Here is a 21,146-nt window from a genome sequence, read left to right as displayed (position 1 = left end):
TTGTGTCGAATCCTATTTTTCACAGACTTCTTCCCATTGGTCCTACTTTCAACCTGTAATTTCACAGAATAAAGCTAAACTCCTTAGGTTTTGTTTTTTTAAAATCTTACAGCATTTTGATATCTGTTCTGTCCCTCTTTTTATATCTTTGCCTAAAGCATCTCAGTTCATAAAACTATTTCTTATATATTGTCTTTATCTGCATTTTAAAATGTTATGTTTGTATGAATCTTCCAGTGTAATATTCAGAAATGAACCCAGTTTTATAAATATTGCCTGTATGGAAAATAGTGATCTGATACTTCTCTGACTCAGTGCCTCCTAAGATTGCCTTTACTCATTGTCTCTTACTAACTTAAAATATAACCATTCTGGCCTTTTACCTCAGTGTGTGTGTGTGTGTGTGTGTGTGTGTGTGTGTGTGTGTGTGTGTGTGTGTGTGTGTGTGTTTAAGTTATTTTGTAATTAAGCATGCTCGTTTACCCTTTGTGTTTGATGTGCAGGCTTGATAAGCATCTACACCCCAGTAAATTGTGGAATAAGACAAGGTCAAATTTCTCTGATTTACTGCTAGAATTCTTCCACTAGTTTGATAACAAGTACTTAATTTCTGAATATGTTTGTTCAGTCAGCTAGGAGTCTGCCTAACTGTAGTGTGGGGCTCACTTTGCTCTGTTTCGTTCTTAAGGATGTCACCAGAGACTGTGTACAGCCTTGCTGAAATTAAGGCACCCCATTTCTGGGGCATTCTCCTGGCTTAATATACTAGAGGCTTTACGCTTGCATTATATACATTATACGCCCCTTTTCTAACTCCAAATTCTACAGTTGTGGAATCTATACTGCTTTTTTTTTTCTTCTGAAAATTGTGACCATCTCCACTTTTCCATAATTTAAAAAATATTATGAACAGTGGTTTGATAGCAAGCCTCTAAGTCCGTTTTATTATCAGATGTAGTTTTCTGGACCAGAAGACTTGAATGTTTGTAAAATGTTAAGGGTGTGTTTTTTTTTTTTAATTACTTTATACTAGGACTAATCACATATCTGTTGCCATCAAATACTGGGATACTGTATAACAGAAAACTTAATTCAAGACTCAAAACCAGTATGACACAAAAGTCTTAATTAACTTGTAAAAATCCCATGTTACTTTAGTTTTAAAATAATTTTTATTATCAAAGTTAGTTACCACAGTTTTTTGTCAGTTTTATATATCTTGAAATTCATACCATATGAAAAATAAAAAGCCCTTACATGTGATTTTTAATAAAAGAAACAAAGCCACCCTGGTTTATTATTTGTTGTTAAAATTAGTGGAATTTAAAATGATAAAAGCTCAGTTGGAGGGGGTTGACTATAGTGTTCACTTTTTTCTATTATAAATTTGATTATAGTTTTCTACAGACACTACTTTGTATAAAGAACTCTGGGATAGGCTATTTCCGTCAACAAGATTCCAAAATTATAGACACTGATGTCAATGCAGATGAGCATGGCCTAATTTGGTCAAGAGAGGGGCATGCCGTGTCTCTATATGGACAGCTAAGGGCTATTGCCAAGATTGACAGGTGTCCTGTGGATAACAGAAAGCCCCAGGGATAAAATTTGCACTTGGATGACTTCTCTAAGACGATGATCAAAGTCATATCTTTTCTTTTTATTGATCACACACAGTCCTAAAATAGTGAGGTCTGCTTTTAATGCCTTAATTTTTTATGTATTAGTTTTATAAGCCCCAGAAAGGTAAACATTTTATATGTTCTTCTTACAGTATCAGATTCTTTTTTGGAAAGTTTAGCTGAATCCTGTACATTAATTTTTTTGGTATAGTTAAGTGCTTTTTTGTTGTTGTTACCCTGTCATATTTCAGTAAGGCTTTTGAGAGATGAGAAAAGTTAATGTAAAAGAATACATTTGTTATTGGTATAAAAGAGTCAACTATTTTTTATAGAATAATAAATTACATGATTCAATCTAGAAAGATTAATTTTTAGGAGAATTTTTTAATATACATAATATTGTAAAGGAGTGTTCATACTAATTAAAAAGCTTTTGTTTTTATTTCATCTTCATGAAATTTTTTTGTTATTCAAAGAAGCCTTGTAACTTATCAAGATAAATTAGTAGTATTTCATATCTCAAAATAAGAAAAAATTTTAAAGCAACTAGGTTGTCATTAAGAAAGTTAAGTATATTGTATTGCCTGAAATTTTTATAAAACTTGAGTGATGTAAATGTGCCATTAGCAGCAAAGGATCTCTGATTTTAGGTATAAACTCAATAACTATTTCCATTCAAATAGGAAATTTTATGATCTGGGAGGATTTTGTCTTAATTATCTCTGTATTTCAGTGTTAGAAATGTAGTAGAAACTTATGAAGAGGATGCTGAGGGAACCATTTTTAGGAAGCCAACCTGTTCCCCAGTGTGAAAAATGGAAACCAAGACCCTCGCCCTACCAGGGCTGCAGAAAGGCTTGTCAGGGCCCTGAGCAAGCAAAGCATGTTCCCCTCCTGGACCATTGTAGTTCTAAGTAAGCCTTGTGCTGGGATGGAGCTAGAGCAGTGGTTCTCAACCTTGGCTGCACATTAGAACCACCTGGGAATCTTTTTAAAACCCTAATTTCTGGGCCTCATCCTCAGGAAATTCTGTTTCTTTGTTACTAATGTTGTGGCCTCACCCCATAAGAAATAATTTCCGGAGATGAGGCCCAGAAATCAGGATTTTAAAAAGATTCCCAGTTGGTTCTAATGTGCAGCCAAGGTTGAGAACCACTGAGCTAGCGTGAATTAGGCCATTATCCGTGGGTCTTCAATATTTAATTCTGAATCACTTACACTTTATTGAGAGCCTACCAGGAGCCAAGGATTCTTTTATAATTGTCATTTAACTCCTGTGAAGGGGAAGGAAATAAGGCCCAGAGAGGTGGTGACTTGCCCAGGGTCACTCAGCTCTGGGCAGTAAAGCTAGGAAATAGACCCAGGCTCTTGACAGGGAAATAATCTCAACAGAAATTCATTTAAAAGAGAACTTTTCGGATGGCCTTTCTTACTATTTTCCCCTCCATGTCTCAGTTCTGATTCTTTCCCTCTTCTTCTGATCAATCCTTTTCTTTTAAACTAAAAGAAAGGAAATAAAAAGTTGAACAAAGTCAGTATTAAAAGTTGAAAAGATAGAATAAAATGCATTACTATCTTTAAATGCCAGGACATTATACCTGTGAAGCTGGTCTATGTGTAAGAAAGGAGGGAGTTTTTAGTACTGCCACACATTCTTTTGAAAGTTATTTCAAAGCCCTCTGTAACTATGAACATTGTAGAAGGGTTTGGGACGAGCCTGAGACCCCCCTGGTCTGTTTTGTGAGACTGTTAGGTCAGTCCTCGCCAAGGTTTTTCCCTTTCCTCTTCCAACGTTACTGACGCTGTTCTACCCCAACCCTGGGTGGTGGCATTAAGCACGTACTGGTAAGAAGGCTGGCTGGCAGCACATTCTCGGAGGAGTCAGGTGATCCTTGTTTGAAGGCAGCTGCTTAAGGTTCAAGGCAGTCAGTGTCCCTTCTCTAGGGACAGCTGGTTCTTCTCAAACTCCTAACCAGCCTTTCTTGCTCATTGCTCGCTGGGGGAGAAGGGAGATTATGTCGCCGGCTTTTGATTGATCCAATGGGAATTACATTGATCTGGTGTCTGGCCTTGGTTGTTATCAAGTGGATTGCCTCTAAGGTAGGCCATCTTTATTGTTAGGATTGTGACCTTAATTATTAGTTTTTATACTTGATAGGAATGAAATTACTAGACAAGTTTCTTATTCTGTTTTTATTTCTCTGATTAAGAGAGCTATGAGTTTTACCTGTCAGCTGAAAAGCTTAAATGTACTGTGTGTAGTGTTTCTCCTTCTCCCACCTTATTCCTTGCCAAGGACTTTTTATGGTGTCATTCCTCAGTATCATTCCTTTAAAGAAGTTTTTATGATGAAAGCAGTTCAACTTTTAAGATTATAAAATTATTAAACAATTTAGACTTTTGGTGTACATATTATAAACATTTTCTTCTGGAGATAAAGAATTTACTAATATAAATGTAAAGTATAGTACACAAATAAAATCATAGTGTATAAACTTTTTAAAAACTACCACCCTCTATCATGGTCTCTCTTAAGATCTTCCTGCTACTAAAATGCATGCCTTACTTATAGTATATTGAAAATATTTAAAATTATTATATATCCATTATGTTTTTATTTGAATTCTAAATATCAGGCTTGAGAAATGCTTGTTAGAACGCTAGCCAGATACCATCTGGATGAGTCTAAAGTAGGATATATTTAAGATTATGGTATTTGAAATTACTTTTCTATACTCATGTAAAAATAATTATATCTTCCATCCACCATGCAGCTTCTGTCTTCTTGTATTAAGAAATTAAAGAGTATTCACTTAAAATTTGCAAGGCGTCTTCCTATATACTTACATTTCATTTTCAAGCAAGGTTTTAATCCCTGATGTGTAATTTTCTCACATTTCAGCATAATGTTTTAAGCATAATTTTCTCTTACTTGAAACAGTTCTGTTTTCTTAGTGATATGAAGAATTCTCAAAGAACAGTGTACTCAAATTTTTTAAGTCCTTATATTTTGTAAGTTAAGAATTAATTTTGTTTCATTGACAGCCTTATTTACTCATTGTGTTTAAAGGGTTAGCGTGCAAGTTATTGAATGAAGGTCAAGTTAATATCAATTATTAGTTGAATTGTGGATTTTTCAGAGACTTTACTTTTTATATATCCACCAAAAATTTAAGTTCTTAAGCAAAAAGAATGCTAATATTTTGTTTGTGATTTTTAAAAATATGTTGTTTGTTTAGGAAGTAAGAATAGGAAGGATACTATTCAGTGGACCAATGCAGTTTTTAACAAGGCACACAAACACGAGCATGTTTTTCTTGCATATTTAAGAATATATTTTACTATATCAGAGAAAATTGCTTTCAGAACTTTGCCTGAGCTTCATCTGTTATACTGTGCTATTGTTTTTTGGTAATACTACAAAAAATTAATTTAGTGCTACTGTGTCTAAGCCCTTTGACCATCAGTTTACTGTGTGGGTTGTGAGATTTTGTATGGAAGCACCTGGCATATTTTCTGGCACGGAGTAGGAAGGAGCTCAGCAACTGTTAGTTAATGTGTCATTACTTTTACCATGTAAGAGAAATACGCATGCTTTTTCACAATAGGTCATTTCAGTGGAAACTTGAACAAGATAAAAAACAATAGCACTTAAAATATCTTTGGTCAGTTTTGAAACATGTTTGTCTTTAAAAGTTATGTATTAACCTCAGGAACAACTTTTATGACTTTTGTCATTTATCTTGTAAGTCAGGTTTTGAGGAAGAGTGATCAACCCTGATTTAAGGTAGTGAGTGTCTTACCAGAGCCACTCCAAGCTCCTGTTAGTGGCAGCAGATCCTTTGGAACCTTACAATTTAACTTGTTTGTGCTGTGGCTGTCATTTTATGATTAGCTCAGCCTCACCCATGTTTTGACCTATACTGTGCTTTACAAGTTGTTCCCAGGATGGCTAAATTAGAAAAGTCATGAGCAGAAATTTCTGTGCTGTTTCCATTCACTGGTGAGGTGAAGTGGGAATGTGAATGATAGCTGAGGTTTTTCTGACTGATGTGTGACACAGGGATTTGGTTAAATTTGTTTTACTATTTTTATTAAAAATAGAGTTTTACTGGTATATGGCTTTTAAAATGGTAACATTAAAAATACATATGTTAAACCTGTGCTGCAGTGTTGGTGTATAAAGCACATATAAAGAATTTTTTAAGTACCATGATTCCAATCTGGCCTGGTGTCTTAGTTTGTTGGAGCATCATCCTGTGCACCAAAAGGTTGTGGGTTCTATTTCCAGTCAGGGCACCTACCTAGGTTGCAGGTTGGATCCACAGTCAGGGTGCATAAAGGAGACAACCAATTGATGTTTGTCACTTCAATATTTCTCTTTCTCTCACTCCCCTTCCTCTCTCTCTAAAAGTCAATAAACATATGGATGAGGATTAAAAATAATTATAATAATAAAAATAAAAGAATAAAATACCATGATTCTAATATGGAAGTCAAACTTATTGTTATAATTTATAACTTACTAGAGACTTAGTGCATGAATTCGTGCACCAGTGGGGTCCCTCGGCCTGGCCTGTGGGATCAAGCCAAAACGGGTTCTCCAACATTCCTCTAGGGGTCCTGAATTGTGAGAGTGCAACAGGCCAGGCCGAGGAATCCCACTGGTGCACATTTGGGGTTAGGGAGGGACCGTGGGAGGGCTCCAGGGCCCATCTCGCTCAGTCCTGATCTGCCAGACCCCAGCAGCAAGCTAACCTACTGGTCAGAGCATCTACCCCCTGGTGGTCAGTGCATGTCATAGCAAGCGGTTGAGTGGCCTTAGCATATCATTAGCATATTACACTTTGATTGGTTGAACAGATGATCGGACACTTAGCATATTAGACTTTTATTATATAGGACTAGAGGCCGGCTGTGAGAGCGACTGACCACCAGAGGGGGCAGCTCCTGCATTGAGCGTCTGCCCCCTGGTGGTCAGTGTGTGTCAGAGTGACCAGTCATTCCCAGTCTTTCTGCTGTTAGGGTCAGTTTGCATATTACCCTTTTACTATATAGGATAGAGGCCTGGTGCACGGGTGGGGGCTGGCTGGTTTGCCCTGAAAGGTGATCTGGAACAGGGTTGGGGTCCCACTTGGGTGCCTGGCCAGCCTGGATGACGGGCTGATGGCTGTTTGCAGCTGGTCACACCCCCTTCAGGGTGGGGGTCCCCACTGGGGTGCCTGGCCAGTCTGGATGAGGGGCTGAGGGGGCCGTTTTCAGGCTGGCGGGCGACTGAAGCTCCCAGCCTCTTTTTCTTTCTTTTTTTTAATTCTGGGATTTATTTACCTTCTATAGCTGTCACTGGAGCTGAGAGCCGGCTCTAGCTCTGAGCCCGCTGGCGGCTGAAAGCAGGTATCTGGGTTTGTTTAGCTTCTGTAATTGCAACATTGTTGCATCTGGAGCTCAGAGCTGGGCTGCGGCAGGCGGGGAACCTTGGCTTCCTTAGTCACTGGAGCAAGCAAGCCTCCTGCTCGCTTCAGCTGCGTGGCTGCCGGCTGCCATCTTGGTTGGCAGTTAATTTGCGTATTGCCCTGATTAGCCAATGGGAAGGGTAGCGAAGTTACAGTTAATTACCATGTTTCTCTATTATTAGATAGGACTAGAGGCCCGGTGCACGAATTTGTGCACAGGTGGAATCCCTCGGCCTGGCCGACGATCAGGGCTGATCGGGGCTGGCTGGCCAGGGGTAGGGGCTATGGCAGGTTGGCCGGCCGCAGGAGGTTGGCTGTGGGAGCGCACTGACCACCAGGGGACAGCTCCTGCGTTGAGCGTCTGCCCCATGCTGGTCAGTGCATGTCATAGCTACAGGAGGGTCATCTGGTTGTCCAGTCATAACGGTCGCTTAGGCTTTTATATATATAGATAGTGTATTTTTCCAAAGTGAGTTACCTTATTCTACCTAAATTGCTTAGCAAAAGAATTTAATACACTTTAATCTTGAGTTGATAAATGAATGAATTGGATATCATTGATGTGTTCAGATACATACATTTAAAGTCTATTCTTAAAAATATTTTTGTCTCATTTGGATTTATTTTATAAGAGTTATGTCTTGGTCTACTATAGCATTTAGGCTAAGTTTGTGGACGAGAATTACTTAAATTAGTAAAGAGTAGAATAATTTGAACATATTGCACATCCCTATTAACTTGTTAATATATATTTAAAATTAAATTCTACTCTTTTTGCCAAGTTTTTATTATGATTACTACAAACCCTGTCATTTTAATATCTAAAGTGCCTCTATAAGTAAGTCTAAAGTGATTATATAGTATGTCAGTTATAATCTAGATTATGTTCATTACTAATTTTTTTTACTTAAACTATTTTATTTAACAGAGTTGATATGAGTCATTCTCAATCTTTAATATGTGAAGTGATAAATGAGATTTTACCTTTGTAATTAGTGGCTGTTTTAGTAAATACGCTTCCTACATTAAAAAAAAAAAAAGCCAACCACTTTTAAGGAGGAACTGTTAGAGATAGGTTAAAATTTGTTTTAACAAACTATTATCCAAGTTATTATTGGGCTCTAGCAAGTTGATAGGTGTTGACCATGACATGGTATTACTTAATGTTATCTGTAGTCTCATCAGTATGATTAAAGTGGCTGTTTGCTCTAGAATAAATAGTTCACCATGAAACAGTGCAGGTGGCTTCCTTAGGGTATTGTGTTGGGGAAGACTCTTTAAGCAGGATGCTGACAGGAGTGTGTTCTGTATGCTTTTCTTCGTAGTTTTTTTTTTTAATAGTAGGTTCTTATTATACTTTTAAATTTGATTTATTTAGTGAATATATAGCTATACATGCTACAAAATTCAAAAGCTATACATTGAAAAGTCCTCCTCTACCTGTGTGTCCCTCTGCCTCCTTGGAGACAACCAATGTTGAAAATTAGAATTTTTTTTTTTGAAACTTTGTTTCTTTCACATTTCATGAACTGTTTTTTGTTGTTTCTTAAGGATGTATAAAATCATGCAAGAATTTAGTTGATAATTTTCTCTTAATTGATAAGCATTAAAGAGATAACAATGATTTGGGAGTTGTTTTGCATACTAAATTCAAACGAAAGCTTTAAATAAGCTTTCTTTATAATCATAGTAAAAAAAAAAAGATTATTTTTCCTTGAGAGTTTTGTGAGGGAAGAACATCATTAATCTGATAGGTAAAATGCAATCTCACTCTTAATTAACTTTTGTTAATTAAGTTGAACATTTTTTCTTGTGTTTATTGGTTTATTTCTTTTCTTGTGAGTCATGCTTACATTCTACCTGTTTTCTACATCATTCATCATTTTCTAATTGATTTGTGAGACACATTTTTCCCTTTCATTTTTAGGCTATACTGAACTAGGGAAATTAGCCTTTTGTTGTATCTGTTGAACTCATTTTTCTTGATTTGAGATTTGTCTTTTGCCTTTGTTTATAATAGATTTTACCATATAAAATATAACTTTAGTGCCCAAAATGATCCATTTTTATGACTTTTGGATTTTATTGGACAGGTAGAAAGACCTTTCCTATTTAAAAATACTTTAATGTGGTCATATTTTCTTTTTTAATGTTTTTTTTTTAAGTTTGGAGTGTTGTCCCATACTCCAAACGGTTGAGGGTTCAATTTCTGGTCAGGGCATACACCTAGGTTGTGGATTCAATCCCTGGTGGAGCCATATACAGATCCATGTTTCTCTCTCACATCAATGTTTCTCCCTCTCTCTAAAATCAGTAAACATATCCTTGAGTGAGGCTCTATAATAATAAAAGAGTAATATGCTAATTAGACCAGACTACCTTCCAGAGGAAGCCGGGGCTGTGAGGGAAGCCCGGGTCCTGGGTGCCGGAGGGAAGCCAGTGCTGGCAGCCGGGGCGGGGGGGGGGGGGGGGGGGGGGGGGCTACTCTTGCACGAATTTTGTGCATCGGGCCTCTAGTTAAAAAAAATAAAAACAATTTGCTTACCTGTTTATTCAACCAATGTTATTGATCACTTTTGATGTGATAGACAGTATTCTAAATGTTGGGGTTTATTCTAGATCTGAAGATAGAGCAGTGAACAAAGTCTCTGCCTCCACAGAGCTTAGATTCTGTTAATTTTATCTTCTAGATTTTTAAGCTGTGTTTATATCAGTGCTATTCATTAGCTTATTTGCAATAGATCATTTAATAATTTATTTACCAAATATTTATTTAGAATCTCCTAAATAATAGCTATTGTTTTGGGGGCCAGGAGTACAGTTCCCGCTCTTGTGGAGCTTTTATTGTAGAACAAGCAAACAAAGTAACATCTGCTAATGCTGTTCAGAGCACAAAGGCAGGGAGCTATGGAAGAGGGTGATTTTAGGTGACTTCAGATTTGGGAGTCTGGGAGTGCCTCTCGGAAGAGATGACATTTTATATGTTGAACCTGAGAGATGGGAGGGAACAGTGATTCAGTGACCCTGACAGGGAAACAAGTATACAGGCTGTATGTTTGGTGGGATTGAGGAAGAGAACGGAGGCTACGCTGTCTGAGTCATCATGGTGAGGAGACAGAAAGAGGTAGGCAGACTTTGGGTGCCTTTGGAAATCAGAGCTTGGTTTTGGATTTTATTTAAGTGTAGCGGGAGCCATTTGGAGGGTTTTGAGCAATAAGCTGAAATGTTCACTCTTGCTTCTGTGGGAAGAGTGGACTAGGGGCCAAGATATGCATCAGGAAAACCAGTCCATTGTACATGTCCAGGTGAGAGATGCTATTGCCTGAGACAGAATGAAGAAGTGAAGCTAGAGGAAAGGAGATGACTGTGAAGGTAGAGTGGGCAGAACTTGCTGAGGGTGTTTCAACTCTTTTAATTTTTTTGTTTTAGTAATTATATTTTAAAGGCTGCAACATTTGCTTTTATATAATAGCTTCATTAATATATATATAATTCACATCCCATATAATTCACCCATCTAAAGTGTTCAATTCAGTGTTTCTGAGTATATTCAGAGTTGTGCCATCATGACTACAATTAATTTGAGAACATTTTCATCACTGCAGATAGAAACCTGCACCCATTAGCATTCACTCCCCATTTCCTGCCAACTCGCCTAACTCTAGACAACCACCAGTCTACTTTCTGTCTCTATGGATTTGCCTATTTTGGAACATTACATGTAAATGGAATCATATACTATGTGGTACTTTGTGACTGGCTCCTTTTACTCAACATACTGTTCTCAAGGTTCGTCAATGTTGTATCCTGTATCTGTACTTTCTTCCTTTTTTTTTGTCTGGATGATACTCCATTGTACGGCTATACTACATTTTATCCATTTTTCTAATTTGGGGCTAGTGTGAATAATATTGCAAGATACATTTTTATATCTGTTTATTCTTAAACATAAAATATATTTTCAAATCCCCGCTCTTTCAGTGGCAGCCTGTGGGTTTTTGTTTGTTTACTTGTTTGTTTGTTGTTTCATAAATTCAGTGTCTTCTCAGATCTCTTGAAGTACACTCCTTCCCTTTTTCCCCCCTCTTATTTCTTGCTAGCCTGTGGGCCATTTAGTTTTTTATTTCATTCCATTTATTTTTAGCTAGTGGGTTTGTTCAGGTGTCTGATGATTCTTGTTTGTCTGCTTCCTCGTTCATGTTTATAGTAAGAGAATAATAGTTCTGTTTACCTCTACAGAAGGTCTTCCTCAAGTGGGCTTGTCTGACATACTCCAACATTGAATTCCACGGACTGCATGCTCCTCACTCTGAATCCTTGTTTGTGGTAGTGCTTAACCTTATTGGGTTATGACTGTTTGTCTTCCTTATAACTCTAGATTTCAAGAGCAGATGCCATACGTAACTAATTTCATTTTGTATATCCAACTTTTCTTTCATCGGGCTTCATAAATAATAAATACATGTTTGTTGAATTGAATTGTATATCATATTTAATTGTCAGGCATTTAAAATGTGTGTATGGTTGTTTTTTTTTTTAGAGGCGTGGAGCTATTTCCTATGACAGCTCTGACCAGACTGCATTGTACATTCGTATGCTAGGTAAGCATTTTTTATTTTGTACCAATATCAGTTAATTTTATTATCACCTACTATTATTTGAAATTGAGATATATTTAATTAGGTAGCTTTTCATCCCTGTTTACAGCAGAAATAATCTATTACTTTGAAACTGAGTCTAGAAACCAATATTGAATGTGATGTGAATAAAGTGGCATTTAAGTTTTAGGTAATTGAGAAAACTGGCGTAATAACTGGGACTCTGTCACTCATGCCCAATTTTAAATTGCATCCTGAGTATCTATAATAATAAAGTATAATATGCTAATTAGACCGGATGTCCTTCCAGATGACTTCGGACAAGCCTGGGCTTCGAGGGCCGAGGCAAGCTGCCATGGCTGCCACCGGTGGGTGCGCTGGGCCTCCTCCTGCGAGGGAAGCCTGGGTCCTGGGTGCCAGAGGGAAGCCGGTGCCAGCAGCCAGAGGGAGGAAGGCCTACTCTTGCACGAATTTCATGCATTGGGCCTCTAGTTCTTTATAAAAAGAATCTTAGATTTGTAGAGTTGCTAAGTACCAAACAGATGTCCATGCTAGCATAGACAAAGATGCAGCCATGAAATTCCTGACCAGAGTCCTGTCACTGGGTGTATTTTGTTCTCAGTTGGCTGGCGAGGAGAGGACCATGTGTCTTCTAATCTTAGTTCTTAAGTTTTTAAGGTATTGCTTAAGTCCACAAAGTAACATGAATTTTCACATGTATGTCCATAAGTTTCTCTCTCTCTCTTTACCAGATTTCACTCTTTACCCCCACACTACATTCCTTATACTTTAATTCATACTGTTAAAAATTTACTGTTAAGATTCCAATAGGCAAATTTGCTCATCTTTTCTTAAAGGCATCTTCCATGACAACTCTCCTCATGCTCTGAATTCTTCTCTCAATTCTATGATATGAGCATTTCTTACTCTTCACCTACTTTTTGTTGTTGTTGTTTTTCCTTTTTCACTAATTCCTTTAGATACTCTTAAGCCTAAATGTTCTCCAGTGTCCTGTTTTTGCTCTTTTTCATTTTTTCCCCTCTTTAATTTAGCTTGTGTATCTTATCTGCCTCAGTTTCATTCTACTCTGGTACATATTGTCTCCCCACAAATGTTCAGCCCTTTCCTCTTCACTGTCTCCATCTCTCTCCAAACCTATTCAGGATTTTGCTCTCCTTGAAACAGCTTTTTAGACTCATTTTTTTTAAAACTCTGTTGAACTTCTCCACATGGGCATATAATGGGTACTTCACATGTAAAATGTCTGTTAGACAAAAGATTTGTGTTCTCAAGGTTGTTCATTTTGCAGTCTTGCCATCCCAGAAAATGTAACTCCATTCTTCTGGAGTCATTCTTGACTCTTATTTCTTCTGTACTCTATGTCTACTTTATCAGCAAATCTTCTTGGCTGGTACCTGCAAAATATAACCAGAATTCTGCCCCCCCCCTCCCCCCGCCATGCTGTTACCATCTGTTCTCAGCCATAGCAGATTTTTAACGTTAGTCCCATTGTTGTACATTAGAGCTCCAGAGCTCATCTTGCATAACTGAAGTGTTGTACCCCTTGACCAACATCTCCCCATGTCCCCTCCCTACAAGCCATAGTTATTTCTGTGTTTATTGTGCTTCTTAACTAGTTTACCTATATGACTCTACGCAACTCTAGTGTGCCCAACCAGAGCCAGTCTTTGCAGACATAAGTTAAATTGCTCTTACTAGCATGTTCAGAATTCTTTAATAGTTTTCTATCATAGAGTAACAGCCAAAGCTAATGTCCCACGAAGGTCCAATATGATCTGGCCCTACTACCTCCCACCAGTTCCCTTCACTCACCTCACTCCAGCCATGCTGCCCTCTTTGCTTGACCTTGAACATGCCAAGCATACTGCCATCTAAGAGTATTTACTTATTAATTATACTTGCTCTTTCTTATGCCAGGAAACCTCTTCCACCAGATACCATATGGCTCCCAGCCTCACTTCCTTCAGGTCTCTGCTCGGATGCCTCCTTTTCAGCGAGGCCTTCTCTGACCACACTAATGAGTCGCTCCTCCTCTACCTTGCTTTCATTTTCTCCACGTTACCAGCTGCCATCATCTATAGAACGAAACTATTCATTTTACTATTTGCCTCAATCCATGAAAGGATAAGCTTCATGAAGACAGGAACTTGTATTTTGCTTGCTGCTATATTTCCTGAGTCTGCAGTGTGGCTGGGTGCACAGTAAACATTTCCTACAGGGTGAAGGAAGCAGCACTTGAGAGAAGTGGTTAGTCTTTGTGGGATGGACTCAGGGTAGAAATGATGGCCTTACTTAGAGAAACAAAGAGTAATAAGCACGAACACAGGGATAGGGACTGGAGACTTAAAGTTTATGAACTGGGAACTGTGGAAGTATCGTGGAGCCTGCTGAGTGAGGTTTAAATCCTCTCACCCTTTACACTAGCTTTGTGGCATGGGCATGCTACTTCTCAAAATCTCAGTTTCCACATCTATAAAATGGGATAAAGGTCCTCTCTGTCAGAATTGGCTAGAGAATTAAATAAAATAATGCTTATAAAGCACAAAAAAAGAGTGCCTGGTCCATGGTTTGCAATGGTGCTATATGGAGAAGAACATCTGATTATCATATGGATACATGTAGAAACAGTGTGAGTTTGTAAGAACAAAATGTAAGAACCAGCTAAAGGCCTTGGGTATACTCACTGTCAATGAGAATAGAGAGATTGATCAGATTAAACAAGGCAGAATCTTTGACATTTTACTTTTCTGTACATTCAAAAAAATTGTAGGCTGCTTGAGAATAGGTAATGTGTTTTCTATTTCTTCATATCCCCTATAACCTCTAGTTTAGTGCTAGGTATCAAGTAAACGGTTCATAAATACTTATTTCTCTGTGTGGCTTTTTAACATTTTGTGCTGAGGATTTTTTTTAACTACTTGTGAGTAATAAGGTATTAGGTTGAATTATCATACACTTGAGTCATCTTTCAGAAAGCTAACTTTAAAATATAGATTATTATAATAATTATTGTAGGAGTAGATTTAAAAAACATGTCCATTTAGCCTTACAACTCAGTACTGAAAATTTATATAAAGCAGCTCTTAACTACTTGTTCCATATGTATTACTAGTGGGCCACGCACTGTGTATGACTGTCACACACATAGGCCTTTGTTGCATATGGGAGCTTCTTCCCAGACGGCAGCCTTCTCAGCTGTGTTTCATCCTTGACCCACCAGGAGATGTGCGCGTAAGGAGTCGAGCAGGATTTGAATCAGAAAGAAGAGGTTCTCATCCGTATATTGATTTTCGTATTTTTCACGGTAAGTGTTGGCAAACACAGTATTTATCTCGGACATTGAGAAAACTTCAGATCTTTATAAAATTACATAATTTTCCAAGGGAAAAAGGAATATAAGAGAAAACTGTATTATGTTTGGAATGTTTTAAAAAACACTGGGTCATGGTAAATGACACTTTATTCCTAGATGATGTTAGTAAAATGTTTAGAGATAATTAAAAGTATGAAAGCTGATGTACTTTTCCTTCTTTTTAATTGAAATGTGAAATTATTTTGGTACATTTTTTCTTTGAAAAAATTGTTTTTCCTTGATTTTTAAATTTTATTTTTCAATTACAGTTAACATTTAATATTATTTGTATTAGTTTCAAGTGTATAGCATAGTGGTTAGACAGTCATATACTTTACAAAGTGATACTCTCAGTGTTTACTCTACCTGACACCGCACATAGTTATTACAGTGTTATTGACTATATTTCCTATGCTGTACTTTACCCTCCTGTGACTGTTTTGTGGCTATCAATTTGTACTTCTTAAACCCCTCACTTTTTTCATCCAACCTCCTGACTTCCCTCCCGTCTGGCAACCATCTGTCTGTTCTCTATATTTATGAGTCTATTTCTAAAAATATATTTTCTTTAAAAAATTTTTTGCTCCACATGTTTTGTCTTCACTACTCCAGATGTTTCTGTGCAAATGACATTTTGTAAAGGTATTGCATAATTAACAAGGTATGTTCTTTTGGTTTATTTGAAAATACACATCACCTTTAAAATGTTTGGTAAAATGCATATTTTGAAATAAACATTGTGTGGGTCTGGCCCACAATGGAGAAAAGGGAAAAAACAAAACTTCTAAAACCTTTAAGTATTAAACACATTAAATCTATTTTTGGAGAAGTTCCACTTTTGGTAATGTTGGTTAAATTATTTGGATTAATACTCTAGTTAAGAATATTAGAAAGATTGGCAAAACATAGAAGATGTATTTGAGTATATCAGAATGCTACTAAGGCAGAGACATGAGCTCCTTATTCAGGCTACTTTTCCCCTTAGTAGCATCTGTTGATTCTGAAAAAGGTGGGTAAGCTGAGCAGAGATTTTGGTGGACACTTAAGGGTAGAAAAACAAAAACAGGTGTTTAGAGTTCACCAACACTTGGAGATTGGTTCTGGTAAAACCTTGATGTTTAAATTAGAAACTCTGAAGTAAACCATAGAAATAAATCCCAGCTTTGAAACATATCCAGTGATTAGATTAAGATTATCTGTGGCTTTAATGTCTCTAGTCATCTGCTAGGAGTAAATATTAATCCCATTAGTCTCAATTTACCTGTACATTTTTCATATGCAATATGAAACACTGACTTAAAAATAAAAAGGCATAATGAGACAAGACAGTGTGACCAAAGTGAAGAGGAAACAACAGACAATAGAAATATCTATATGGAATTATTATACATGGGCTTTAAAATAACTAATTATTGTACATATTGTTCATGGGTTTACTGAGCATTGACCCATGAACAAGAGGTCACCAGATCAATTCCCTGTCAAGCAACATGCCTGTGTTGCCAGCTTGATCCCCAGTAGGGGGCACACAGGAGGCAGCCAATTGATGTTTCTCTCTCTCATTGATGTTTCTGTCTCTCTATCCCTCTCCTTCCTCTCTCTCTAATATCAATAAAAACATTTTTAAAGTAACTAAATGCAATTACATTGATAAAAATAAAGAGACAGGATTGAGAACTTCATTGGAGAACTGGAAATTATAGAAGAACCAGCTGGAAATTGTGAGACTGAAAAATACTATACCTTAAATATGAACTAATTTAAGATGGTTTTAACAGCAAATATGGCCAAAATGAAGAGATAATTAGTGAATTGGAATATAAGCCAGAAGAAAATATTTAAAATGAAACACAATGAGGCAAAGGGTAGAAAGTGCAGAAAAGATATGGAATATGTTCCAGTTACATATTGCTCTATACCTGTCAAGAATTTGTGAAGAATCTGGGATTTTACCTTCTAAGCTAACAAGTTTGCCTATTACTGCTTCATGGATGTTGGCAGAAGGCACAAAACTTCTGGGTCAGAGACAAAGGACTTTATTATTCATGACCCAGCAATATGAGTATCATATTGTGTCGGTTCCTCCAGTACCCAGCCTCCCCTATATCCTACAGTGGCAACCTGGAGGGGGTTATGTGAATATTTTACCAACAATGAGTCTGCATCACCTCTTAGGAATAATGAGCTTGGGAATTTACCTTTTATAGTAAGAATACTCTTTATCCCAGGGAAAGATCTTATCCCTTAAGGATGCTAGCTGCAAACACAGCCCTGAGAAATGGCCCAGGCAATGATTGGTCAGGGCTTGGCATTCTTGGCACGTGCAATAAGAAAGAGAACTGACCCTGGGGCCTTTGTGGAGGATTACCTCTCCCAGTAGTAACAAATGACCCCAAAATGTACTGGCATAAAACAACTTTTATTTATGATCATGAATCCGAGGGTTAAAAATTCAGTCTGGGTTAGGTTTATGCTTCATAATGTCTTCATCTTCAGCTGGGGTGGTTCAAACAGCTAGAGATGGCTGTGGTGGCTCCACTAGGTCCATGTGTCTGGGGTCCTTCTCTACATGCTGTCTCCTGGGGCTAGAACATCCACAATGGCTTCTGCACATTCATATCTGCTACCAGGGCTGGGATGACTGGAATTTCTGGGGCTGGCCAGGAATTCTCTCTCGGTTAATGGCAGTCCAGAGTAGTTAGTCTTGACAGTTGCCTTCCCCCAGAGAAAGCATTCCGAGAGAGAGGAAGTGTGGGGGTTTCTAGTCTTTGTGGTCTGGGCCTGGACACGAGTACAACATCATGTTTTTATATTCTCTCGATCAGCTTATCACACCACTTTTCAGATTCATGCAGAGAGAACATAGACCCTGCTTGTCAATGGAGTATGGTTTAAAAAAGTTTCAGTCTTCTATCTCTATCTGATACAAAATGTATTGAAAGGTGATTAGGGTCCCAGGAAAGGAAGGGGAGAAGATAGCAGAAGCAGTCTTTGGAAGGATAATGCCTGAGAAATCTCTATGGCTTGATAAAAGACATTAAGGTACAGATTCAAGAAGCATTATGAAAAAAAAAAGCATTATGAATCTCAAGTACAGAAACATTACAAGATAACCACACCTAGATGTAGCAAAGAATAACTTACAACCAAAATCAGAAAATATTCAAAAGATAGAGAGAAAAAATTATTACCTTAAAAGAAGCAACTATGACATTGCCAGAAACAGGTTATTTCATTTTCAGCAGAAATCAAGAAACGAGAAGATTACTTCGAAGTGATGGGGAAAAAATAAATAACCATAAAACTAAAATTTTATCCGCAAACTCTTGAGGATAAGAGAAAAAGAGTACACTTCACCACTTATGTAAGAGTAACAGAATCTTGATACTAAAACCTGACAAGGACAAGACAAGAACAGAAAATTACAGCCATTATCACTCACAGATATAGAAGAAACATCCTAGATAACATGTTATTAAATTAAGTCTGCAATTCATAGGAAGACTAATATATTTTGACTCAATTTATATTTTTCCAAAAAAGTAAGATTGTTTTAACATTAAAAAATCAGTCATTGTGATTCATCACATTAATAGAATAAAGGAGAAATGTCATGGATAGACTATATATACCACAAAAGCATTTGATAAAATTCAACAGGCACTTCTTGACAAAGTTTTGAGCAAACTAGGAATGCAGAAAAACTGATTTAATCTGAAAAGGGTTTTTTTTACAGGACCTATAGCCTTTCTCAAATGTCTGCTTTCACTCAACCCTATAAGAGGTAACCAGGCAACTTCCTCATTTTCCTTTCCTCCTTTTGAATAAATCGGCTAAGTAAGTGGGCAGGATTGGATTAAGGGCTCCCAAAATTCCTGCACATATTTTCCTATGTTCATTTGGCCATATACCTGGCATCTTGAAACATAATATTTGAGTCTTAAATCTATTAGACTTGATTAAATGAATTCCATATTGACTTTTTGTCAAAACTTACCTTGTTTGCTCTAAATTTATAGGTCCCTAAATTCGTGTCATTCTTTTAGTTACACATTATTTTGAGTTTACTTATATAATAACTAGAGGCCCGGTGCACAAATTGGTGCATGGGTGGGGTCCCTCAGCCTATCCAGCGATTGGGTTCGATCAGGGGGTTGGGGGGAAGGGGGAGGAGCGCCCTTCAGCGGGGAGGGGGACAAACGGAAGGTTGGCCCCAGCAACAAGCTAACCAACAGCCAATTCCGCAAGGAATCGGGCTCCTTCCTCCCTCCTGTCTGGGTCCGGGGTGCAGGTGAACCAGATTCGGGGTGTCAGGGCCCCAGCAGCAAGCTAGCCAGTGGCCAATTCTGTGAGGAATTTGGCTCCCTCCTCCCTCCTGTCTGGGTCCGGGGTGCAGGTGAACCAGATTCGGGGCTGTCAGGGCCCCAGCAGCAAGGTCTGGGTCAGTGCGCATCATAGCTACCAGCCGGTCATTCCGGCCTCTTAGGCTTTTATATATACAGTGGGGCCTTGACTTACAAGTTTAATTTGTTCCGTGACGGAGCTCGTAACTCAAATTACTCGTATGTCAAATCATAAAGCGAACAAGCGAGACGTGATGCTGGGCTGATGTTGTGGCGTTCACTGTGACGTTTGCTGTGCCAACTAGCGGTGGGGTATCTGAAGCTGGCTCGTAACCCGAATTTTAGCTCACAACTCAAAGCAAAAAATTGGCCGAGAGACAGCTCGTATCTCGAAAAACTCGTTAGTCAGGACACTCGTAAGTCAAGGCCCCACTGTATAGACAGATAAGTGCTAATAGCTTCCTATATAATAAAAGCCTAATATGCTAAGTGTCCAGTCATCTGGTTGTCTATTCAACCAATTAAAGTATAATATGCTAATGATATGCTAAGGCTGCTCAACCGCTTGCTATGATGTGCACTGACCACCAGGGAGCAGACAGTTGACCAGTTGCTATGATGTGCACTGACCACCAGGGGGCAGATGCTCCAACCAGTAGGTTAACTTGCTGCTGGGGTCCAGCTAATCGGGACTGAGCGAAATAGGCCGGACATGCCCTGGAGCCCTACCGTGGCCTCTCCCCGGGTGGCCAACCTCCCGCGTCCCTCCCTGGTCCTGATCATGTACTGGTGGGGTCCCTCAGCCTGGCCTGCGCCCTCTCTCAATCTGGGACCCCTCAGGGGGGCACATTGACTATCAGGTAGTTCCATCTATAATAATAAAAGCGTAATATGCTAATTAGACTGGACACCCTTCCGGACCAAGCCGGGGCTGCAAGGGAAGCCCAGGTCCCAGGTGCCAGAGGGAAGCCAGTGCCAGCATACAGGGGAAGGAAGGCCTACTATTGCACGAATTTCGTGCACCGAGCCTCTAGTCCATATAATAAAAGCCTAAGCAACCGTTACAGCAGAGCGACCAGTCACTATGATGCGTACTGACCACCAGGGTGCAGACGCTCAATGTAGGAGCTTCCCCCTTGTGGTCAGTGCACTCCTACAGGGGAAGCACCGCTCAGCCAGAAGCCAGCCTCACGGCTGGCGAGTGCAGCGGTGGTGGTGGGAGCCTCTCCCGCCTCCACAGCAGCACGCCAAGCAATAAGGGGCAAACAGGCAGGCGGTAAGGAGCGAGGGGTCCTGGACTGAGAGAGAGATGTCCAACTGCTGCTAGATGGACAGCCCCCAAGGGGTCCCGAACTGAGAGAGGGTGCAGGCTGGGCTGAGGGACACACACACACACACACTGCACGAATTTCATGCACTGGGCCTCTAGTTAAATATAAGAGAATTATTATAATTCTAGTCCACGTGTACACTAAAAAATGTGGTGTGTTGTTTTGAAAGATTCTGGCATGATTTATTAAATAGTAATGGCAGCTACTAGCCTGACAGTTACTTCTGTTCATGGAATTCACCCAAGCTCATTGACGTCATAGACTGGAAGGCCAGGTCTCTCTGCCAATGTCAAACAATACATGGAATATATTTCTTTACAGTTCTTTTTTCATTCCACACAAGTGCATTTATTTTCCATTTTCTATTTCTCCTGGCACATGGTAATGTTCCATTTCATGTAAATGTATTTTGCCCATTATCTTGAG

At 38.6% G+C, this 21,146-nt stretch overlaps 1 protein-coding gene across 11 annotated transcripts in view; it reads left to right on the top strand.

Moving 5' to 3' along the window:
• PDE7A (phosphodiesterase 7A) overlaps positions 1 to 21,146 on the top strand; it is a 108,463-nt gene that overhangs the window by 37,499 nt on the left and 49,818 nt on the right. For 7 of the 11 annotated variants that reach the window (XR_004972497.1, XR_004972499.1, XR_004972498.1 and 4 more), the window contains exons 2-3: positions 11,616 to 11,676; positions 14,807 to 14,998. The exons of 1 other annotated variant lie outside the window; for it this stretch is intronic. Coding sequence is in view for 7 of the 10 variants with exons in the window: in XM_036338382.1 (XP_036194275.1) it covers positions 11,616 to 11,676; positions 14,807 to 14,998 (253 nt within the window). In the remaining 3 variants the exon portion in view is untranslated. The remainder of the gene's footprint in view (positions 1 to 11,615; positions 11,677 to 14,806; positions 14,999 to 21,146) is intronic. 3 more of the 11 variants (XM_036338388.1, XM_036338383.1, XM_036338384.1) reach the window with 2 other exon arrangements.

The sequence above is a fragment of the Myotis myotis genome, unplaced genomic scaffold (assembly GCF_014108235.1).
Source record: "Myotis myotis isolate mMyoMyo1 unplaced genomic scaffold, mMyoMyo1.p scaffold_m19_p_16, whole genome shotgun sequence".
Taxonomy (NCBI): Eukaryota; Metazoa; Chordata; class Mammalia; order Chiroptera; family Vespertilionidae; genus Myotis; species Myotis myotis.
This window is presented reverse-complemented; position numbering and strand designations above follow the sequence as displayed.